This window comes from Bombus flavifrons, chromosome 10 (assembly GCF_040668555.2).
Source record: "Bombus flavifrons isolate JBK064 chromosome 10, iyBomFlav1_principal, whole genome shotgun sequence".
Taxonomy (NCBI): domain Eukaryota; kingdom Metazoa; phylum Arthropoda; class Insecta; order Hymenoptera; family Apidae; genus Bombus; species Bombus flavifrons.
The window spans coordinates 10,377,199-10,401,739 of NC_138451.1; the positions used below are offsets into that span (position 1 = coordinate 10,377,199).

The window sequence follows — 24,541 nt, forward strand, 5'->3', positions numbered from 1 at the left end:
TATAAAACTGAACGGATTATGTCATAATAAATCAATAATCAAACTCAAACTCTGTCTCAGAAGCTATGATATAAACTAATAGTAACAATACACTTAACAAGTGTTACAATAGTAACACTTAAACAGATAATCGACGACAAACGAATGGAGAAAATTCGAAAAGCTATAAGAATTCGTTATAACAGTATGTAACAAAACACTAGGTAAGGATGTATTACTTAAACAAACCTGATAATAGTCGATAGAAAACAATAGAATAGTAACAGAAACAATGCAAGTCGAAATTACACACTTCAAAGAACGGTACATCTTGATATCACGTTTTTCAATAGTATAATGACGTTCCGCGCCAAAATTTCGTCTAGCTGACTGCTGATTGGCTGGTGCGATACGGCTTCCCTTTCGCTTAAGCAGACTTTTTAACGAGCATAGTGACCGCGGATACTTATTATACTTGTGAATAGTAGCATTTTCTTGTCTGTATTTTATTTATCAGTTGAGAATAAATATTTCTGCATATCGTGAATTTATCATTAATCTTTTTTATTATTATTGCTATAATTATGTGTAGTGAATATAATGATCTCTCTCTTATTAAATAGAATAACGTAAGCAATAAAATAATAAATGAATTAAGGTAATATTATATCATAATATTAGAAACTAATTATATAAACGATTTATATATTTAAGAAGTAATTGATGAATAACTATATATGTTTCGAATTAAGTTGAGAAAATTTATAAATTGTAATAAAATATATAATATGATAAAGATTAAAAATTAGCTTATAACAAAAATCCAGTGATCAAAATTTCTCAATGTTTTACGCAATCGGTACTTCAGAGCACGAAAGGCGAAATTGAATAAGGTGATAAGTCTACCCTTTCACTCGTCTGTGACTGTACTATCCAGGGGTGACGGTAACAGTTCCTCATGACGTCATCAATCGGGACAACATCCCTCGTTCCGAGGATGCAAATTCTACTTGGACTAAACATTGTTGGTCGTTCAGCTAATTGTCCGAACAAATTCGTTACGAAAGATATCGAGAATAACGTCGTAATATTGAAAATGTGTGCACTGTGATTATTCGCGTCGAAAAAAGTAACACTTCAGCGAATATTAAACATCCCGTGTAGATACGCAACAAGCGTTGATGCACGAGATACGCATCGATTTTGCCGGGAAAACATGAGTGATAGAAATAAAGAAGTGGTGAATGTAAATCTTATGGATGGTAGTGCATTTCGAATTGAATGTCAATCATTGTATGCGACAGGTGAGTGGATATTAAAATGTCGTCGTTTATATTTAAGATGGTTCGATTCAAGTGTCGAACGTAATTCGATTGTTTCTAACACTTAATTATATATATCATATGTTTTAACCATTTTTTTGTCACTTCAGTGTAAGTATCTTTTTTCTTTACAATTTCATTTACATGCTGTATGTAGCTATATGAATAGTAAATATTACTCTTGTATATAGATATATAACAAAGTTCGTGTAATATCTGAAGCTCACCACCTGTTACTACCTTATAGTATCATATATAACATGTAATATAATTCCATTAGATTCAAAATAAACAAATATTAATAAACAATTTTCATTTATATGTATCGTGCTTTGTACAATAAAACCTTGCTAAATTAGCAGCTTTTAAACAAAATATGCTAGGCCATGTCCTTTTCACTGTCTGACCAACATCGACGTGTACTACTTAATAACGTTACCTATCATTTTCTAGCTGAACGAAAAATTATTGACATCCTAATCAAGATAGTAACAATATTTTTGTTAATTGGATTAAAAACATTACATAACGTTTTTAAATAAACATTTTTTTCAGTTAGTTCTACTATCATCATTAATTACACAATCCATATCTTGTAATCATCTACAATTAAGTAGCATGTACTGTTCAATAAAAATAATATTATCATTGCAAAGATGTACGACGAAAAGCAAAGGACATGGCACACCTGTAGATACGAAATGCCGGACTAGTGGAAGTTGAAGAGTAGAAAATAAATAATCAGAAAGCAGTAGAAGATAGAAAAAGAATTGACCCATACGTAGTGACTACATCATACAGGAATATATAAGGATAATGAGTCACGCTCAGCAGCATGTACTTGCAAGTGCAATAGTTCTTGCTCTGATAGTGGTCTTTGGCATCCATGTCTTCCTGTTTCCCATGTACACATCCAACCCACCAGCCCGCCATATAAAGATTTCAACATATGAACAAGCTCTTTGTCGCACTACCTTAAAGAATATCAGAATACCACCAGAGTGGAGGAATCCTTGTCCCAAGTATGGAATAGTTTCTGCAGTTCAAGGTGGTAGGCTTGGGAATCAAATCTGGGAATATGTATCGGTGTGGGCTACTGCAAGAAGGACTGGCTTGGAACCGTTTATGCCACGATGCATATTAAAAACTCTTGAAGAATACTTTGAAAATCTCAGTATTCCACCACTCAGTTACATTGGAAGATGTAACTTAGATGTTAGTCAAGTTGTTAATTCTCTTGGACAATGGAACAGTACAGAACAAAATATCATCATACCAAGGTAGGCTATTTTATTTCATTTGTCACAAGTGATATTTTATGTTTTTAATGTTTTTGCTTCACAGACATGCAGCCTATTGGTCTCTTATTCTGGTGTGGTTGGATGATGTACGAAGAGAATTTACATTCAAGCCAAATTTAAGAGCTTATGCAGAAAAAGTATTGAAAGAGGTGGCAGAGGAATTTAATTTGTCTGAACCAACATTTGTAAGCATACATATACGAAGAACAGATTATGTGGATTACTTATGGCAAAAATTAAAGATTAGACCTGCACCAGTCAGCTATTATTTCGCGGCAATGGATTACTTTCTTGGCAAGTATCGTAATGTAGTTTTTGTAGTAACTAGCGATAATATAGTTTGGTGCAAGTATAATTTGAATAGTAAAAGACATAGAATTAAATTCGTGTCTGATATGAATGCAAGAGGTCCAGGCAAAGATCTTGCAGTTCTATCAGCATGTAATCACAGTATTATAGATTATGGTACATATGGTTCGTTTGGCGCAATTCTAGCTGCTGGTGAAACCGTTGTATATAATGTAACAACATACTTTTCTACATTAATTGCTGAAGTTTTGCCAAACTGGAAGATAATGAGTTGAACAAAAATCAAAAATTATTCTATGGATCTCAAATTAAAAGTAATCGTGTACAAATATTTTATTGAAAATACTTTTTATACGAAGTTATTTCGTTCAATTTTATAATGCGAAGATTACATTATCTATATTTCTTTCAAAATTAAAATTGCTACAAAATTTTCTATAACATCTTTTTATTAAGCACGAACGTTTTGCTTATTGCTTACAATTTCTTAGAAGAACGTTTTTCTTAAATACAACATCCAAAATTTTTATTTATTATTCCAATATAGTAAAAAAGCAGCATATAGATATTTATTATAAAAGGTAAAGTTTGTCATTGAAAGGTTTATTGCATACTCATATCTTTTCAACAATTTCTAAAAACCCAAATGAAAGTGTAGCGTTATATTTTACAAAATTTTTATCAAAATAGTATAAGTATAACGCTGGCAAATTACATATTTAGAAACAGTATGCATAGTTTTCCACTTAATTATGGCACTATGAAATGAAAATGTTAGCAACCCATGCACCTTTAATAGTAGCATACTTTGAAGAATATATGAGAATCTAATATACATAGAAGAGGAATATATACATACAATGGAACGATGGACCACTAATGTCTAAAATTAAAACAGATGCTTATTTTTTTTACTATCTATGATTCATGCGGCTCTGAGAAATTAAATAGATTCAATATTCTTTTGACACAATGAACCAATGAACTGAGACTAATCTAAAAATCTGCAAGAAGACTTTACAGTGGTCGAATTTAAGCAATGAAATTATTGGGTGTTTATATTATTATTTCTGAAATCATGATCTCTTAATTACTTATTTCGTGATATAACATAGCAACTGAAAATAAGATATAGTTATATTGCATTATATATATTATATTTAAGATGACTTTCAAGTGTGAAGAAAGTTACAATCAGATTTGCAGATATAGAAAAAAGGAAATATGTATTAACAAACCATAGCTCTTATGATGTACAATGATTTCAACTGTGATTCTATTTCTTATTGTGCCAAATTCTTAATATACATACATATATAAAAAATATATATGTATACATACATATATAATTGTGTGTCTGTACAAAAAAGTATATGCATTCGCTTATACGTGTATGCGTATATACATACATAATAAGATTATAGCTATACAAAACATAAAAAAAAAAGAACAATGAATTGTTTATTTCTTCACTTAATAGTCAAATGTTTTTGAAACAGAAAAAATCAATAGATTTGAAGGAAAGGTATTTTACATAAACCCAATATACATATGTATATATACATATATATACTTATATATACACATATATAAGTGTTTGAACCTTATTAACCACGTGACCTGATATATTCAATTTATAATATTTTGTAAATTAGAATAGTAAATGTGTCTATGTCTATATATGTTATAATATCTATATATAAAATCTATATATATACATACATCCATATATATATATATATATATATATATATATACATACATATATATATAAAGCATCTTCAGTATAATTGTGCCTGTTAGTTGTTAAATAATTATAAAAAAATGTACTATGGAAATGCATAATGATTTACGATTGAAATAAATGATAACGAAATTAAGTAAATGATAGAACAGATGGAATTGTACAAGTATACAACTATCAGGCACCAATATGATCTACTCTGTACATTCTGTGATAATTTTATGTAATTTATAATAAAATAAAGCAGATGCGTTCTAAAACTTACTTGTTTCACAAAATAAAAACATTCTGCATCAGAAATTGCTTGAATTTTTCTGCATTAATCTAATTTTATTATTTTTACATTTCACTAATTGTTAGTGAAAATGTACTGTATGATCAGTCAAAAATAAAAAAATTAAAATCTTAGTAGACTAGTGATTTAAAGTAACAAGACCGGCTGGTCCCAATCCTAACTTTGTAGGTACTCCTTTTACTCTCAATGGTTGAAAACCAAGTTCACTCTTTGGAATCCCATATTCTTGTAATTTAGTTTCATACGTTCGAAGTAGATCGTCATGCGCTTTGCAAACTTTTGCTAATTCATATTGTAGATCTTGTATGGCACTGTTTTTTCTATTCAACAGATTCTGAAGAAGAAGAAAAAACATTTACATAAAAAGAGGGAAAGAGAGCATACCCTGCAGACAAAAGACATTTACATATAAAAAAAGGGGAGAGGGCATAAAGAATATTCTGCAAAAAAGAACATTTATATAAAAAAGAAAAGGAAGAAAATTACAAACCTCTAATTTTTTATTAGCATTAATAACGACCATTGGATCTAGTTGAGCAGCAGTAAGTACTTCGCTGATCTGTGCTTCACGCTGTTCTAATAAATCCGATAGTTTCTCAAGTTTCTTTTCTAAAAGAATGTTCTTTAAACCTGTCTTCTGTTGGAGCTCAAGTATTGCTGAGACAAATCTTGAATGTAATTCATTTCTTTCAGACTGACACTAAACAAAAAAACATGACTTTTCAATTTAAGTTATAATGACTTTACAATGAGCGTAATTTTATTTAGAAAGGAATATATGTTTTTATTTACCTTTTCAAAACGTACTTCTAATACTTCGTTTTCCCATTTTAAGTTCTCTAACTCTTTTGTAGCTATTACTAATCTTTTTTTAGTACTCTAAAAGAATCAAGGTCTTGGATAAAAAATAACCCACATAATATATGTGACAAAATTTTAAATACTTACAATTAAGCTTTGTTTATCTTTATCATAATTTGCAAGTTGGCGAGTGTAATTTGCTAAGGATTCTTCATATGACTTTATATCAGTAGAATATTTTTTATTTTCAATAGTTAACTCTCGTACTTGTTTTTTCATACGCTCTTCATTACTTCTCATTTCATCCATTTGGTCCTACAAATCCAATAATATTATTATATATATGACTAACTTGCTTTTTAATTAATTATACCTTCATACTCTTTATCAAAGACAAATTGTTAAGAGTAATGTCATTATAATAAGTTTTCATTTCTGCAAATGCAACTTCATGGTTTTTTATCAAATTTGCAATTTGTGTATTTTTTCTTTCTTCTACTTCAGTTATTTCCATTCGATGTTTTAAAGTAAGGGATTCATATTGACTTGTCAACTTCTGTTCATATTTCTGTTCCAATTCTTGAGCTTCAGTTTCAAACTGTTTTATCAGCTTATCTGTTTCTTCTGCATGTTGCTAAATAGTAAATTTCAATTTACAAAATGCTTAATAGTAACAAAAGGTATATGATATTTTTTTCATACCAATTTTAATGCCTTTATTTCATTTATATGGGCCAAATCTTGTTCTTTTTGCAATCTTTTTAATTCTCTCTTATCTTTAATCAATTCATTTTCTTGAAGAGTATGATCATCTTGTGCCATTTTAAGAGCAACCATATGTTCAGCTTTAGTTTCTGACAAATTAGTTTGATGCTCATACATTAAATGTTTTACTTTCTGTTTATATAATTTGAGCTCTGCTTCGTGCTTTTCTGATAACTCTTCTTTTTCATGTTCCTTATTTCTTTAAAAATACATATACATATCAGTTAAATTTCATTAACATTAAATTTACAATCAAATGTAGAAAAATACCTGACAGTTGCCTGCGCTTCATCTAATTGATGTCTCGTAATTTCCCAAAAAGTTCTAATCTTATCTCTTTCAAGTTGAAAAAAATTTCTTTCCTCTCGTTCACGCTCCATTTCTTCAAGTATCTTGTGTGCATAAACTTCTAATTGTTCTCTATTCATTTTCGACGTATCTACACCATCAACAGTAGCAGGTACTTTTGCTTTCTTAGGTCCCTATAAAAGTAAAATAATTTATATATGCATAATTCAGATTTTGTTGATTAAATGTTTGCAATCAGAAATTTAAAGACTCACCATTTTTATAAAAAAAATTAAAATCAGAAGAATAAAGTAACACGAGAATTGAATATCACGAAAATGGATATCTATTTTGTCATTAATTTCGATGATTATCAATAAAAATTTATAAAAATAGGTGATAAAGTATATTAATATCAATTATTACTTTAAAATATCGATATCTTTATTTTATAATTTCATTAATAAACGTAAAGACAACTACATATTTCCAACGTGAAGTTATACAGTGTTTTGTCAGATTAGTTGCTAAGTAACCAAAATTTTATAGCGTCAATGTATGCAGAATATGTACGATTTTATAGTATAATAAGAAGGAAAATACTGTTTTATTACTCATTAACCATATAATTTTATTGTATATAAATGAAATAATATGAAAACACATTAAATGCATGCAAATGTATTTAACGTAATCGAAACAATATTTTACAATAATAGCTTAAAGCTCCTAATATATCGGGCTCAATAAGGAATTATTTATTGATATAAGAAAATTACATTTGTTTCTATTCCATAAAAATAAGCTTATAAACAAATTTGTTCTCTTTTTGTATTTGTAAATTCATATAAATGTTGGCTATAACGTTAAACATATCATAAAATATGTTTAGAAAAAACATTCTTTTTATAGTGCTATAGTACAAATATTGTGATAATAGGTATTTTATCTTTCTATTGCTTATCACATTATAAATTATTCTATTAAAAAGTGTGTAACAATATGCTATGTGTCTACATTTTGAAGCACTATATGTATAACGCATTAATATTTAATAATAATGAATGCACATTACTCAATGTAGTTTTCAAATAACTAAAAAATGCATATAAATAACCTATAAATGTCACCACCAACCAATATGCTTTGTATTAATTTTAACCATTATCATCATAGATCACGTATAATTTTATACTTTTTTTAATGATAAAAATAAAAATGTATCAATAATGAAGTCATTAGTAATAATACATATTAAGTACTCATTAATGCAATTTCTTTCTTGCAATTTTTTTTTGTCATAATTGTGAACAATTGAAAAATCGTATATCAATAATAATAAATATCATGCCTTGTTTGTAAGAATTTGGGTATATATGTATTTACATAAATATTTAGAAAGTAAATATGAGGTAGACTCATTTTACTGATACAAAGAATATTGTGTGGTAAATTGTATGCGTTTTGGTCCATTGAAAATTCTTATACAAACTCGTGCAAGGTTTGTGCCCACATTAGGTCTTTATGTAATAATCATGTAACGCGTTTTAAAATGATTATATTGTGTACAATTATACTGTGCTCATTCATTAATAAATATAGTCACATTTCAAGATTATACAATCTGACCTTAATTTTATACCATTATTAAAATTTGATGTAACATTGCATATACAACATATACAATACTACCTGAGAAAGTTGATATTACATAACAAAAATAAATAATTATGTTAAATAATTACATAACCACCCTCATGAAAAGATTCATTTGAGTTAGAATATCAAATGGAATGCTATATATATTATCCGTCTTTCTATAATATTAGTTTGCTTCACCCTTAAATTGAAGTAGGCATCCTACTGCACCAAAATAACCCTACAATTAGAAAAAAAAGGATATAAATACATTCTTTTAAATTCTTCAAGCTTATATAAGACTATTTCATATATTATATAACCTCATGCTCTAAAAACAAAGCTTTCATCGTTCCTTTAGACCAATAATCCATAGCATAGGCCAGAAGTTTCATTGATATAGGATTTACTCTAAGAAAATTTCCTACAAATACTACCTAAAATTACCAGATAATGTTACTATTAAAAATTAAGTGTGATAGATACATTAATTATGAATATATTTTACCCTTTCAATTTTTTCATTGACGGCACACATACGCGCGATAGAACCAATATTGTTTGTAATGGTAACAAGTGTTGCGCGTGCGAGATCTTGTTTGCTAACTGCATTCCGCCGATCTTTGGAATTCATCTGTCCAAAACTGTACATATAATTAAAATAATACGCATTAAATACAAAGTGAACTATAAAAACACAAGACCAAAAATAACATTTATTTAATTATTAAAAATACTACCTGCTTGCAACAAGATCGCCAGGAAGACCAAATGGACCATAATCCCCACCATAAATATCCTTAACTAATTTGTCTACTCTAGTATTATCACCTCCAGTTGCTAATTCTATTGCCTCTTCGAAAGTGTTGCATCCAGTTAGTAAACAACATAATCCTAAAAATGTGCCACCACCTAGACTAAATATGAAATCAAATTTAATTAAAATGTAATTCAATAGTACATATTTTTATACTATTATAAAAGGGATACATACCTAGTACCAGATATTCTTTTATAATTTTCTGGCCCATAAACTGCTAATATGCTTACTCCTGATCCTATATTTACAAGCTATAAAAATTATTTATATATAAAATATGTATATACAATATATAAATAATGTACAGTTTGATATTCTAAAGAATCCAACATACCAAAAACGGGTAGGGTTCAGAAAAGTCATAGGGAACCTTCTGACATTTACTATCATCTGTAGGATGCGACCAGTAATAACATTCGTGTGGATTTGTTGTTTCTATGTAGAGCATACCACGTATTAAACTATCTAATTCATCAAATTTTGCTAAATTCATATTTACTTCCTACAGAAACAATGTACACATTATTCAGATTTATACTGTGTATGTATTATATATTAAGCTATATTAGGATATAAAGAAATAAATATCTCACTTGTTTAAAATTTTTTTCAAATTTATATGCACCACCACCAGTAGCACAAACTGTTGTGACAAGATTTGCCATGCCTTTAGACCTTGCTAATGCTAAAAAATTTCCCATCTCACTTGTAGGAAATCTAATAAAATGTAATGTACCACGTCTACCTCTGATACAAACATTATCCATCTGTAATAGAATAACATAACATATTTTTGTAAGAATGTGTTGAATACATTATTTAAGAAATAATTACATGAAACATACTTGCAAGTGTGTGTCTCTATGACCTGTTTTCCCATATGCTGAATTTCTAGTTAGATATCGTCGAATATTTTTTAAAGTCTCAACTTCTGCATCTGCTTCATCTCTTGTAATATCTTTCGGTTCAAAATATACCAATTTGGATAATGTACCTCCTATATCCATACCAAACCATGGCATTGCTAAAAACATAAAAACCATTATTTAAATACCCTTAATTTGAAAAAGTACAAAGATCAGAAATATTTAAATAATGCATAATCAAATGAAATGCAACTATTGCAAGAATAGATTAATTTGTATATAATGTAAATAATATATAAAGCACACAATATACACATATATTTATGTACACAATAACAGATTACAAATGCAAATAAGCTTCTATAATATTACGGCATAAATAAATTAAAAAAATACAAATATAATTACAAAAACAAACATTAAAATATAAAAATATAATAATAAGGAAATCAAATCATAAGCATACATAAGCAATATATGCATATAAGAGAATCACTTTAAATTGCAATTATTATTTAAGATATTTTCATATAATCAATAATAATTATTAATCAATCATTTCAAAGTGATACCCTCATGTATAATAATATTATAACAATAATAATAATAAAAGAATAAAAATGGCTACTCTAAGCACACATACACTTGAATAACTCACAAGGTGATGAATGGTTTTTGGACTCCTTGACTGGAGTCTCAGAATCGGTATAACCATTGGATGCCATAGCTTTTGTTGTAATATGATTTTTATAAGTTTGAGGACTCATTACTGTTCTTCGAGTCATTTACAGTTCTTTTTAATATAATATCTAATTCCTTGACTGAAAATTACAAAAAAATTATATCAACAATATAAAACATAGTTATTTTCTGAACTATTAAACATTCCTCATGAATTAGTAAATTAAAAAAATTATAAAATCTATTCACATTCTTTGCTGTATCAAATATTAAATATTACTCGAATTATAGATGAATTAAAAACATTAGTATATTGCATCTAAAAGTGCTTTATACTGCACTCAAACTGATGATATCAAAAATATATATTTCAACAGTTGTTCTAAACAGTTTCGATTTACATTTACATGTAACTTATTACACTGTAACTCCACTATATTCGTAAAAATTAAATTTTTTTATGACTTTATTACTGTATACATTCGGTTAACAAAGAATCGCTTCAAATGCGCCAAATAAAAATTAATTATATTGACATATATTATTAAAATGATAGATTAATGTGTACAGTATCGTTGCTATTAAATCAATATTTATACAGTTAATTAATTAATTAATTTTGAATTATAAATAATTGTTAATAGTACTTGCGAAGTAACGCTACTGATACTTCTGACGATTTTAAATTACGAATTATAGAAGCGGCGGCTTATGTACGCAAATACATGTATAAGATAATGTATATTTACGAAATTATGAAGGACGAGTCTATATTAAATTTCAGAAAAAATGCAGTAACACACTAACACTGCATAGATATTGACGATTGGCTAATTAAAACACGAGAGACCAGAGACGAAAGAGAACAAAATACAATCACTACCTTAATGTCGATTAACGCTACACAAAGCGATAGAAAATTATAACTGTATCGCGTACGGTATTACACGTAGTAGCACTAAGTAAAAGTCAAAGACGTGAAAAACGAGTAATACCTACCTGGAGACGCCATTTCAAACAACAATTAATTTTTTCCTAAGGAAATTTGTTAAGAAATTGTCTAATTTTTAATGATTAAATTTTAGGTTGAAAGGATCGCCTGATTATTTTATTATTGAGTAGTAATTTTGTTTCATTAATGAACTAGCACTGTTATAATATTGATTTATAATTTGTCGTAGTTTCACTGAAAGTATCTAAATTATTAGACATGTTATTCAATTTATATAATTTCATAAAACTTGCATCACAATCACTGTTTATGTAGGTTTAGCAATATCGCGTGATAGCTATTGGTTAATGCTATCTTAAAAACTAGTTTTTGTACTCCTTCCTTTAAGCCTTATTTGCCTTTCAAATTTTCAGAACAAGGTACAATGTACGACGTATGATGTATCAAGAACGTGAAGCCTTAAAACTGTTTAATATTAATTTCTTTTATCCCCACGCCCACGTATAACATCAGATTACTGACGTCATAAATCCATGTTACTAAAATCTGCATCGTAAGTAAGTATCGCACATCGGTACATCGCACTAGCTTGTAAACTACACTAGTACTTTATTATCATTGTAATTAATTTAAAAACTTCAATCTCTCTCTCTCTCTCTCTCTCTTTCTCTTAGAAAATGATAATTTGTTACTATACATAAAATCATTCCCAGATACTTACATTATAAACTTCTGAATGAGAGAATCTATTATTTCTTATACCTAATATACGTGTATATTTGTATCATTTTACTATCCATGGTCACGTGTAATCTACTTATTTAAAATGTAAATAAGATCATAAATATTATAATTTTATTTACATAGTAGAGATTAAACTTGTATTATGTAATGTAAGATATATATATATATATATATATATATATATATATATATATATATATATATATATATACATACATATATCTGATGACAAGCAATAAACACAATATTACAGAAATTATAGTATGACATATTATATCTCTTTATTAAGTTTTAATATAACTAACTAATATTTATGTTTAATATTTAACTACATTGGGCACGTGCCATCATAGAAATCTTCTGTGCCTTCTGTACTATATCTGGACAATGTCTACGACGTACAAGTTTGCAATCTTGAAAGAATCCTTCATTTCTAGGAAAACCATGTGATCCATCTGCATATGTAATTAATCCTAGAGTTGGATGAAACAGTAATTTATTAATTCAATATGAAAAATTTAACGTTTAAAATCTTACTTACCTAATCCCCATACACGCCCACCACGAAATTCTCCCTCAAATTTCATCCCATCTGATCTCCAAAATACACCATGACCATGAAACCAACCTTGCATAAACTCACCTTCATATCTAATATATAAAGTATATTAGAAAGTTAATAATTATAAAAAGTAATATCTTATGATATTTACTTTGCTCCATCTGGGAATATTATAACTCCTAAGCCAGAACACAATCCATTTTGAAAGCCACCATCATAACGTGTCCCATCAGGAAGGAGTAAAGAACCAGCACCATGTTTCAACCCCTTTGAATTCCAATCCCCAATATATTTTGTACCATCTTCATATTTGTATGCACCATTCTTTACTACACCTATAAATAAACTTTGATGTAACACAACATTTTTACACAACTTTTACATTTTTTAGATTGAGAAAAGTAAGTTAAGTCTTACCATCACCCATGCTTCTAGTGTACTAAATGCATTAAAGAGTAACTTTCAGGTTTCAATCCCATTACAGAAATCAATTCTTTATTCAATTATGTACATTATATACAACATATAGGATAAGTACAATATGATGAATCAGTTTCTTTACTCTTACAAGAAAAAGTAGTACAGCAAGAGAAATCATTTGCTTTAACATGTATATATATAAATGGATATATAAAAGTAGACTTGTGTGTACAACTTCAAAAATATACAAAACAATATTGTAATAAAATTTATATCTATTTGTAATAAACAAACATAAATGTATTCATCTATGAGTTATAAAATGTAAAAATTATTAATGTATAAATAAACAGATCATTGTCTTTTTACTGCTCCTGGCGCACCAACTAAAAACCATCGTGATCTCGCTTTTACTGCGGCTTTTCGAACTAAGCGTTTTCGATCGTCAATTGGAACTATTAACTTTTCCAATACATCTTGTTTGTATGTGTTAATGAATATCGTTGGATAATTACAATAATTTGTTAAACAGTCTAAAGCTGCTATTCTGACTCTCTGCAATATATGAAGATATGAAAATTATAAAATGCTATATATTGAAGGTACCAAGTCATTTTATAAAATATTACCATTATCCTGTAGGTAGATAACTTTAATAACCTCGGAATAAAACTTTGTATCTTATCAGAAAAAATACTGTGTTTAGTATCCAATAAGAGGTTTAATGTTGTTAATGTTAAAAAAATTAGTTGTTCATTTTCAAGAGATAAAGATTCTACTAAAAGGGGGACCAACTGAAACAAAAATTTATTGTTGATATAAGCTGTGTTGTACGTATTTATGTCAGCATGTACTGAATACCTTAATTAAATACATAAGTAACAGCTCCAAAGGTACTTCTTCTAATAATTGTACTAATGTCTTTAAATAGTTCTGCCTTGCTATATTTTTAAACTCAGAATCTTTTTTAATTAAGTGTTCAAATACCCTTTGTTTATACAAAATTTTGACATTACAAAAATTTTCCACCACTAAAGTATCTTCGTGTCTGTTTGTCAAGATCTTATATTCTTGTACTATATGCTGGCCTATTTGGTCATGTTTCAAAATATTGGTAAGCTATGGATACATATATTAAAAAACATTAAATATTATATGTGAAATATTGAAGAAGACTAAAAGTTCTTACATACCTCATCTAAAAATATTTCAACATCACGGGAACCTTTTATAATTATAGCTTTTGTTAGCCATATTTGTAGAGAAGCACTTGCTTGCATTATTTCAATATTAGTATCTGAATTTAAATTATTATTTATTGCTTCTTTAAAATATGATAAAGCATGTTGGAAGTATTTATTACTATCATCAAATTTGTTTAATATTACAGCAATAAATTTACATGCTATTAGCCTTATATTTGAATGTTGGCTGTAAAGTGCTAAATTATGTATATTTTGTAATAAATTTACATTTATTGCTAAATCAACATCTTGGTATAAGGGGATGAAAATATTCATTACTAAAGCAGCATCAAATTCTGAACTTTGTTCACTTAAAACTGAAATGTATTTGTTGACAAGATTTTGTTGCTCTTCAATCATAAGATTTCGTACAATTAGACGACAAATATTTAAAACTAAATCTAATCTTTCATCCATGGGATTGATATTAAGGGCCGCCAATTTTTGAATAATATGACATTCGTCATATAGATACTGTAGAATATTATAGTCAATAGCTGTTGTAGCGACTAGCCTATGAAGACATGTTAGAGCTGTAAAGCTTATGTCAAAATTCGCAACATTTGTTTGCAATACAATCTGTGGAAGAACTTCAACTCCTAATTTATATATTTTAGCAACAGTTGCTAGTACTTTTAATTTACGGATTCGTATTTCTATCTTCTCCTCATCTGAAACATTCAAAATAATAAATAGTTTAAAACAATCAGGCTCGCTAAATTCAAGTATTAAGTATTTACCAGTATTTAACTGAAACTTTTCTTTGATCAGAGTTGATATCTCGTTTGAATATAATGTAGCAAAACTTAAAAGAGCCGAATGACAGAGTATTTTTATTTCATTACAATTTGTTCCAATTAGATTACAAATTTTATCATAAAGTAGAGTACGATGTACTTCATTTAAATACGGTTTTTGTATTGTTAAACCAAATAATATTTTTGATTGTAATTCCATATTCTCTGTTGATAATTCATTTAAATATAGGTTTGGTATATCTGTCCATGTTAATTCTGGAACATCTAAAAAAGGATTTTATGTTGCATTTTAAAACATTTTTAAATACATATTTCAAAGTATGTAAAATATATATTTACCCTTAACAGTAAATCCATGATCAGAAGCAGTTTTAATAAAATTGTTTAATGTTTCAATTAAAATTACTTTATCAACTATTGCAGTCTTAGTAGAATATTGGCCAAGAAATATTGGTACTATCGCTTTTAATACTTGCATACATGATTCTTTATTGATCATTGCCACACATTCTAGTATTTTTACAGATGGTCTAAACAAACTAAGTTGCACATCATATAAAGATGAGTCTAGATCTGTGGTTATATCATTAATGAAACTTTCACGAACTTCAACATCACTTGATATAGTGTCAATTATAGTGGTGACTGCTTTCAAGCTTGCATTTTTTAATTCTAAATCTCCACCTGGTATAATTTCTTTTCTTAAGATAATCCATAATTCGGTCAAATATATTTTTATGCCATTCACACCAAATATCTTTACACTTTTACATAACAGACTCAAAGAGTCCAACTTGGCAATCTTAAGATTGGAGAGTAATTTTTCAATTATGAGTGGTATACAAAATTCAGCAAATTCTGGTACGGCACAAAGACAAGGTGCCAATTTCTCTGCCAAATCATCACGTGTTATTCCCTCTGTTCTACGCTGAAAAATGTCAAGTCAAATTACAATTTATATTCATGAATGATGAGCAATTAATATCTTGATTGGTTGATCTAATTACAGGATGGAAGTCAACTGGAAAGTAACACTCAATGACTTCAAACATTTCTCCAGCTAAATGGCCTAATGACAATTTTTTCATAAAATGTGGAAGTACGTCAAATAATATCATAAGATTGCTAGGATCCCTTTCTGTTTCTATACTAGTAATGAATCCATAAATAAAATCTGGCCCCATAGCTTTTAAATCTTCTATTCTATTTTCCAATAATGTTGTAAATATAAAATATATATTTCTGCGATCAAGTGATAATTGAGATTGGCACTGCACATTTTCAAAAAGACTCCTAAGTAAGCATTCAGGTGAATTCTTAGGTAAATGATCCATTTGAACCTGGAACAATTATGTTAGTTTATATATATAGCTATTATCTAAATATAATTGTAAAATATAATCCAAAACTTACAATTGTCAAAACTCCTTTTATTACTGCTGGTATAATCCTATGGTGATCTTTTAATCTGTCACAATAAAATGATGTTATAAAACACAATTCATCTTCATTCAAAAAATCCTTAGGTAAATGAAATAAAATAGTAGAAAGGGCAGAAATGCCATTTTTTCGTATTGTAACATCTTTTTCAGTTACAAAAGGTCTAAGTTCTTCTATAATTGCATAAAGTTTTGTATGACCAGACTGTATTTCTAAATTAAAAAGAATAATTATTTTCAGAAAATATAGATGTTAAACAAAGTACTTATTTTTTGTTCTATATATTTAAAAATATGTAGCTATATTTTTAAGGGAAGATATACCGTTTTTACTGGCATTAGTATAGATAATATTTTAATAGATCAGAAATAGGCTTCATTACTGTGTGTGTCTAGTTTTTTCTTCAAAACATAAAAGCCAATCATCAATATGCATAGGAAGAACAATCATGGTAATTAATACATACCTAAGGCGATCTCTTGGCACGTTGTGTCCAGTGCCTGATCGTCTTCAAAAGCAATAAGAAATCTTTCTTTAAAAACGGTACTTGTAAGTGAAGCCATTGCAAAACATGCCTTCGTACTGTGTGTGTATTACTTAACCTTAGTATATTAATAAAATATAATTCTATTGAATGCCGAACGTAATTAATTTTTTCACTTGAAATTACAAAAGATAATTTGATCAGAAAGTGTCCGACAGTAATTGTTATGTTGTTGGGATACGTGTCAATGAAATATTAAATATACTGAAAAATTGTTCGCAAAACTTGTTTTATTTAGATTTGAACCCCATTTATATCTGTTAACATTTCAGGTTAGGTTACCGAAGATTCGATTATAGCGCCTCTAATGGTACTGATTTATAATTTAGTGGATAAGATGGACGAAAATGGCATGTGAGGTGTTGTTAAATTTCAGTGAAATGTTTGGTTACACTAGCCATCTAGGATGGGAGGCTGCATAGGCATAACGAGGGCAAGAAATGCCTCTGTCGACAACAGTACAGGAAATTCCACGAGAGTAAATTCAGGTAAAAATTATAATGAAATTATCTGCGTAAAAATTGCAATCAACAACAGCTAACCTTGAAGACAGTTCTGGTTTTTTCCTTACCTTCCTACCTAACGTTTATTGCGTATTATGTATTAGAATTTGCATATTATTTCTTACACAAAACGACTGACGAACAATTATATGTATGTACTATAATGATTCACAATGTCAAACAAGTTAACCAAAAATATCATTATACTTATTACCCCTATCATTAAATTTGTCATTCCAACTTTATTACTAAAAATATAAGAATTTCAAAATTGCTTGTCACTTTGTTAAACTTTGGAATCATTATACATATTACATTGTATAACACAAATCAAAGTTTTCATGTAACTATCTTCATTCTTTATTAGCTTTGTAATATGCCTTTTGTGTAATTCTTTAATTTGAATAAAAAAACAAATGTATTACTTATGTTATAAAATTATGTTTTGTTTATACAGGAAATTCAAGGAAGAATCATCCATTATGCCATGAGGCAATTAGGTGGAAATCAGATGTACCTTTGACAGAAGGACAGCTAAGAAGTAAAAGAGATGAATTTTGGGATACTGCACCTGCATTTGATGGACGTAAAGAAATATGGGATGCATTAAGAGCTGGGGCAACGGCAGCAGAAGCCCAGGATTATCAATTAGCACAGGCTATATTAGATGGAGCTAATATTTCTGTGCCAAATGGTTTTTTAACAGAATGTTATGATGAATTGGGAACCAGATATCAAGTCCCTATTTATTGTTTATCATATCCTATTAATATTGTAAAAGAAGATAGTGGAAGAGATTCTCCTGCTGACTGTTCAGGTAATGCAATTAAATTCAATAAAAGAATTGTAAAGGAATTCAAGCATGTTCTCAGAAAGTCAATTAACTTTTAACATTGTTTACTTAATTATAGAACCTATTGATAGTGGAGTTGAGCAGACATTGAAGCTGAGATTATCAACTACATTAGGAGAAGTTAAATTGCCTGTTTACAGTAAGGACACTATAGCTACTGCTAAAAAGAAATTGCAGGTATGAATTAATAATATAAATTAATATCTTTTTTTTTATTTTGCATTAATTTATGATTTAATTTATATAAATAGAGTCAGGAAGGTCTTGAACCATCTCGTCAAAGGTGGTTTTTTGGTGGAAAGTTATTAGGTGATAAAATGCATATAGAAGAAGCAAAGATACAACCAGGTTATGTAATACAAGTAATTGTAAATCCAGAAAAATTGGATGACAGTCCTGTGAAAACAAGTTGAGCTAATATTATACAAGATATACAAGTCATATTGAACCATCTTTCTCTGATAAGCACATTCTTACCTGCATTCGAAGTAAGAATATATTTCTTTTTTAATTTTATATTGTCTCATTATTAAGAGCAAAGCAGCAATTCTTGAAGTGATTTTTTATAATAAAATGCACTTAAAACATAATTCTCGTAATATATAATTGTTATAAGTATTAAATAATATTGCGTTTAAATTGTGGGTTGTGATTATTTAATTTTTATTAATTTATATACTAGCTCAAAAGAAAAATACAGTGCTAAATACATGTCGAAATAATCTGTTAAAGAGTCCTTATTAACATTGGTTTGAAATTACATACTTATACAAAAAGAAGTATAAACACGATTGGTAATTAATAACATTTACCTCATAGCAGGAATGTTGTTATACTAATTTGTTACTACCAACGAAGGTGCTGGTGCTGTAACACTTGGGAAACTAAGTATACATGTAGAAAATTATTCTATGCTGCTTATTAAACCATGTTGCATAATTATATGATATAAGAATAAAAACATACACTTAAAAAAAAGATTATAATAATAACAATAATAATAATAAGAAAATTACGGAAATATTGATGAATATAAAAATACAATGGACAATAGTGAAAAAATGAACAAGGTATATGCTGATTATTAAATTGCATTCTTTTGTTGTATTTCTTACAGATTTTATTTTCTAGGCTTTTTGGATTTATAATTAATAACTATAATTTTTCTAAGGATAAATCAATAGAAAAGATTATTAACAACCTTTGTTGCATAATGTGTGAAATATACAGTTCAATAATGTTTTTCTTTTGATCGAATTCATTGAATTTTTGTAAACGTATTGTGAATGTTTATAAGACATAAGTTTGAATTATTTCACAAAAGTACATGTTTGGCCTATTAGTGGCCTAAAATCTTCGATTCCTTCCTATAAGTACTAATAAGATATTATATAAGGTCTACATAGCTGAATAATGCACGAGAAAAGATGTAAGACTAATAATTAAATTACATGTGGTGCAGAACGTATAATTTTTATACAATTTTATCAGCACAATCACTTTCACATCTGTGTTATATGTGCTTATGATAAAATGATCAACACAGTAAAATCAATATTGCTAGTTCAATTTTAATAGCACCTAATTCTTACTTCTGCCCCACATGTTACACAGAAAGCAAAAATGATATAAAGTATAATTATAAAAAATGACATATTATGCGTGTGAATTTATTGACTGTACTAACACAGCAGTGATAAAGTTTGTTTTTCATATGCATTGATCATAAAATTATAATATATAGTATTGCGTGTGCGTGTATGTATAATACGTAATATATTAAATATGTATGTATACAGGTACATATGTTGGTTCCACTATTCTCAATTTGAGTATCAAAGCAAACATATTTAATCTTATAAGTAACTTATTTATAAATTGGGTAATTGCATACAAGTTATAATGACAAAAAAATGACTGGAAGCAACCACTAAAAGATATGAACATAAGTGTATAAAACCCTGTTCATATAAAAAATATGAAATCTTGTGTTAACTATGCATTTCCTTGACATATTATAAAAATTAGTGCAAATAAAGGGAGCACTTGTTTTAAATTTAAGAGTTTCAGATAGATCAGTCTTTTATTTATGTGTTAATTAATTGTGTTCAAGGACTAACACTTCTTTATACAAAGAAATAAAACTTGTAAAATAATCTGTAATGATGCAATGAAGGAATTCTTGTTTGATCCAACATGTGATTTCTTTGATAAAGCAGTAACATTGTCTAAAGTATTATTTTAAATGATCTTTAGCCTAAGCACAAATGACCGATAGTTAACAATAGACTAAAGTATAGGCCGGTTAGCTCATGTGATTGATTATCTCCAATGTATAATAATTGAAATAGTCAAAAATGGAATGTGTTCCATTTGTTCTATTGGTTATGTGCAATTAGGCTTTAGTTCATAACGACGAAAATGGGAATGGTAATATCGCATTTATAGAGAGACATTCGTTACCAGGAACTAAAGACATAAGATTCTCAATGGAACAATAAATTCTGTCAGACTGATATTAGTTTTGCAATCTAGGATTTGAGTTATTTGCAACATATTGCAAAAGACTGCATTTTAAGTTCATTTTGATTGATATTCAAACAATACAGGAAGATTATTTTTTGTATAGTATCAATTAAACTATATTTTTCACACATGTTCATATAAAGATTTTAATATAAATGTTGCGTTTTTTAAGTGATATAATTTGTATTTGTATGAATGATAATATACATTTTCCGTTAATACTCATGTCTGTATAATATTAAACAGAAATATGTGATGTGGCGCAATTGTCATATAATAAAGTGAAAATATGACGAGTGTAAATAAAAAGCGTTATAATAACGAAAGTGCAATTCAGAGCGCCTATTAAATATTGCTACTGCTTAATATTAATAATGCTATGTTGGACCAATATAAGACGTTTTAAATGAAAAATACAAAAAATCAAAGAATGACTGATTGGAGATGAGGTAGAATAACTGCCAATAAAAATAAAGTTGAATCCACTGTATTGCTAATCAGAAGTTATAAAACATTTAAAAAAGAAACTTTGGAATGTTAATGAAAATTATTATTATAATTAGATAGCAATTATTGATTAAGCAGGGTTTACACATTTTTTAAACTAATTGAACAAAATAATATTACTTACCAAAGCTGGTTTTTTGAAATTAGGTGCCAGTACTAACATCATTAAATATTTGATATATGCTAAGCATAAGGAAGGACAGTTGATGTTAGTAATGAATTTTTTTAATTTACATGTTAGAGATATAATCGAGTGTAGTCAGATTTGTCAACTACGACCCAAAAACTGTTACAGATACTTGTTTAATATTATTTTTAAATAGGTATTTATTCGTTTTTTTTAAACATGAAATTAAAAATATATTTTCAGTAATATAAAAATGCTTAAAATTTCATCGTAATAGATATATTACTTTAAAACAAACACATGTAAATTAATTTTCATGAATATTGATTATTATTGATTATAACTTAACACATTGTCAAATAAAGCATAATGTTGCGAAATTATTGTAGTATTTTTTTGTTAATTTTCAAGCCGTATAAAATAATAAAATGTTGTATAATATTATAAATTTATTTTAAGACATATTTTAAATATTTCAATTCATGAGTCAACCATATCATTGTACTTAAAACAATAAGACTGCCAGATTGATGAGATGCAGCTAATGGTAAGGGCACATGATGTACTAATGTTGAAATTCCTAGTAGTACTTGCAAATAGCCAGCACAGAGCACAGCTACAATAGCTTTTTTTGCATTACCAGGAAGTTTATATTTACGAGATGCAATTGCAATGTAAGTTATTAATGATAAAGTTGTGATACCCTGTAAAAAAAGAGAAAATTTATAGTACCGTATATTAATTTGGCTGTTATGGTCAAAACATACCAATATTCTATGATCGAATTGTACAGTAGTTGGATTTTCCGTAAAATTTTTTAGTAGAGGTGATAACGTGAATACATCATCCGGTATCCACTTATTTGCCATTTTCGGAAATGTATTATAAATAAGACCTGCATCCATCCCTGCAACGAAAGCTCCCGACAAAGCAGTAAAAAAGACCAATCCCTTTGTCGAGTGAACTAACATTCTGAATCTCTTTAACTTCGATTTCAGATTACTAATATCAACATTTGAATGATCAAGATTTAATTTCTGAGCAGGAACTAAATAATCTAGAGCATTGTACAAAAATCCTGTATATATAATAAATGCCATTCCTAAATGAGCAGCCAAGCGATATTGTGAGACGCGTGGTACATCTGATGGTTCCACGAAACGATCTTCCAAACCCGATTTAACCATGTACCAACCCATAAGTCCTTGTAAGCCAATTAACGAACCCAAAACAGCTACCCTGATCTTCATGCCTGGTGTTAGCATACCTTTCGTCCAGAAATAAGTTGCTGGAATTATGAATACAGCACCTATCAAACGTCCCCACATTCTGTGTAAATATTCCATCCACCAAATACGTTTAAATTCTTCCAACGTCATATTTTGATTATTTCTATAAAGAAATTTGTATAAAATATATATAGTTTAATGTATTATACAATTATTTTATACTATGAAGATCTTACATTTTATATTCAGGAAATTGTTTGTAACGTTCAAATTCTGCATGCCATTGAATTTCAGTAGTAGGCATTTTTTCACCAAGTAATTTCCAAGTAACCATAGATAAACCTGATTCTGTAAGTCTTGTTATACCCCCTGCATAAATATAAGGAAGGACGAGTAATTATGGTTTTTTTCTTTCAATTTCTTTATTTACATATCATACTTTATAAAGGTTTATATATTCATATATTGGTATATTACACATATATATTAATTTGCTATAAATAGTATACTTTTAAAAGTATTTTTTTTTTATAACTATTATTAAAACTATTTGCCATAGGTCTTATCTACAATTGCTTTTATAATAGTACAAGCACAATAGTAAAAAAGACAGTAAAAGATTATACCTAGAACAACAGCTACAAAAACCATGCCACTGCAAGTTAAGAGCCATTTGCCTACAGTTTTATTTGATTTTCCAGCTGATTTTGTTGAGAAACCTTTTGCTATGATGCCACCATTTTTAAGTAAATCCTATGATAATATCGCACAAAAATTACTTAAAGTTATATTATTATTATTATTTTGTATGTTAAATTTATAAAATTAATATGTAGCACCTTATGCAAAATGACATTCCTTCTTATAAGAGTAAGGGTTGAATTTGTAACTGCTGATTTTGGAGTATATGTATATAGATTTTGTTTAATTGGTAGAAATTTTGTTATACCGTTTCTTGTTATTGTTGATATGCAATGCCTTGTTAGATACAACATGCTAGAAAAGATCACAAGTTTGCAGTAAATTGTAATATTAACACATGAACATGCAAATATACTTACGTTGTTGTAATGTTATATTTTGTATATATATATATATATATATATATAATACTGTTCTTTTACAAGCTAACAACTTTTCCACTTAATATAAACAAGTAGTCATATATTTTCTATACATTTTTTAATTTAACATCTTAATGCATATGTATTCCAATGAATTATTACTGAAATTGTAAAAATTGGAGAAAATGACTTTTTAATTTTTGATCATTAGACTATATACTGATAAGCTGATAATAATGGAAATTTTACTTTATGAATT

General features: G+C 28.0%; 7 protein-coding genes across 11 annotated transcripts; 2 read left to right on the forward strand and 5 right to left on the reverse strand.

The window, feature by feature from the left end:
• The first annotated feature begins 727 nt into the window (after positions 1-727).
• On the forward strand, positions 728-4,534 carry LOC138184508 (galactoside 2-alpha-L-fucosyltransferase Sec1). The gene is made up of 3 exons (XM_069122534.1): positions 728-1,283; positions 1,958-2,581; positions 2,646-4,534. Exons 2-3 carry the CDS (start codon positions 2,118-2,120, stop codon positions 3,184-3,186), a joined length of 1,005 nt encoding a protein of 334 aa, XP_068978635.1. The 5' UTR covers positions 728-1,283; positions 1,958-2,117; the 3' UTR covers positions 3,187-4,534.
• A 6-nt stretch (positions 4,535-4,540) lies between these two features.
• On the reverse strand, positions 4,541-7,403 carry Gas8 (Growth arrest specific protein 8). 2 transcript variants are annotated; one of them, XM_069122528.1, is made up of 7 exons: positions 6,787-7,403; positions 6,454-6,715; positions 6,125-6,385; positions 5,899-6,066; positions 5,743-5,829; positions 5,441-5,650; positions 4,545-5,284 (listed from the first exon to the last, which is right to left on the reverse strand). In XM_069122528.1, the coding sequence occupies exons 1-7, from the start codon at positions 6,942-6,944 to the stop codon at positions 5,069-5,071; spliced, it is 1,362 nt and encodes a 453-aa protein (XP_068978629.1). In that variant the 5' UTR covers positions 6,945-7,403; the 3' UTR covers positions 4,545-5,068. The 2 variants fall into 2 exon arrangements, with proteins under 2 accessions (XP_068978630.1, XP_068978629.1); XM_069122529.1 differs by lacking the exon at positions 5,743-5,829 and having other exon boundaries at positions 4,541-5,284.
• Positions 7,404-7,623: 220 nt separating this feature from the next.
• fbl (pantothenate kinase 3 fbl) lies at positions 7,624-12,156 on the reverse strand. Of its 3 annotated transcripts, none has more exons than XM_069122531.1 (10): positions 11,809-12,156; positions 10,772-10,949; positions 10,108-10,286; positions 9,856-10,029; positions 9,597-9,764; positions 9,437-9,513; positions 9,183-9,359; positions 8,951-9,086; positions 8,766-8,879; positions 7,625-8,683 (listed from the first exon to the last, which is right to left on the reverse strand). In XM_069122531.1, the coding sequence occupies exons 2-10, from the start codon at positions 10,911-10,913 to the stop codon at positions 8,630-8,632; spliced, it is 1,221 nt and encodes a 406-aa protein (XP_068978632.1). In that variant the 5' UTR covers positions 10,914-10,949; positions 11,809-12,156; the 3' UTR covers positions 7,625-8,629. The 3 variants fall into 3 exon arrangements, with proteins under 3 accessions (XP_068978634.1, XP_068978632.1, XP_068978633.1); XM_069122532.1 differs by having other exon boundaries at positions 7,626-8,683; positions 10,787-10,949; positions 11,809-12,151; XM_069122533.1 differs by lacking the exon at positions 10,772-10,949 and having other exon boundaries at positions 7,624-8,683; positions 11,809-11,836.
• Positions 12,157-12,761: 605 nt separating this feature from the next.
• On the reverse strand, positions 12,762-13,623 carry rtp (MORN repeat-containing protein retinophilin). The gene is made up of 4 exons (XM_069122539.1): positions 13,485-13,623; positions 13,219-13,402; positions 13,047-13,156; positions 12,762-12,978 (listed from the first exon to the last, which is right to left on the reverse strand). The coding sequence occupies exons 1-4, from the start codon at positions 13,492-13,494 to the stop codon at positions 12,830-12,832; spliced, it is 453 nt and encodes a 150-aa protein (XP_068978640.1). The 5' UTR covers positions 13,495-13,623; the 3' UTR covers positions 12,762-12,829.
• Positions 13,624-13,841: 218 nt separating this feature from the next.
• Positions 13,842-17,536, reverse strand: Mms19 (MMS19 nucleotide excision repair protein). 2 transcript variants are annotated; one of them, XM_069122525.1, is made up of 9 exons: positions 17,396-17,536; positions 16,903-17,141; positions 16,497-16,829; positions 15,829-16,417; positions 15,472-15,753; positions 14,681-15,402; positions 14,349-14,606; positions 14,117-14,281; positions 13,842-14,042 (listed from the first exon to the last, which is right to left on the reverse strand). In XM_069122525.1, exons 1-9 carry the CDS (start codon positions 17,490-17,492, stop codon positions 13,842-13,844), a joined length of 2,886 nt encoding a protein of 961 aa, XP_068978626.1. In that variant the 5' UTR covers positions 17,493-17,536. The 2 variants fall into 2 exon arrangements, with proteins under 2 accessions (XP_068978626.1, XP_068978627.1); XM_069122526.1 differs by having other exon boundaries at positions 16,903-16,957; positions 17,396-17,533.
• Positions 17,537-17,821: 285 nt separating this feature from the next.
• On the forward strand, positions 17,822-21,576 carry LOC138184510 (ubiquitin domain-containing protein 1). Its single transcript, XM_069122538.1, has 4 exons — positions 17,822-17,961; positions 18,434-18,793; positions 18,888-19,006; positions 19,081-21,576. The coding sequence occupies exons 1-4, from the start codon at positions 17,880-17,882 to the stop codon at positions 19,240-19,242; spliced, it is 723 nt and encodes a 240-aa protein (XP_068978639.1). The 5' UTR covers positions 17,822-17,879; the 3' UTR covers positions 19,243-21,576.
• Positions 21,577-22,418: 842 nt separating this feature from the next.
• LOC138184505 (heme A synthase COX15) lies at positions 22,419-24,435 on the reverse strand. Its single transcript, XM_069122530.1, has 6 exons — positions 24,280-24,435; positions 24,058-24,214; positions 23,845-23,971; positions 23,455-23,587; positions 22,757-23,381; positions 22,419-22,693 (listed from the first exon to the last, which is right to left on the reverse strand). Exons 2-6 carry the CDS (start codon positions 24,211-24,213, stop codon positions 22,439-22,441), a joined length of 1,296 nt encoding a protein of 431 aa, XP_068978631.1. The 5' UTR covers position 24,214; positions 24,280-24,435; the 3' UTR covers positions 22,419-22,438.
• Positions 24,436-24,541: the final 106 nt, after the last annotated feature.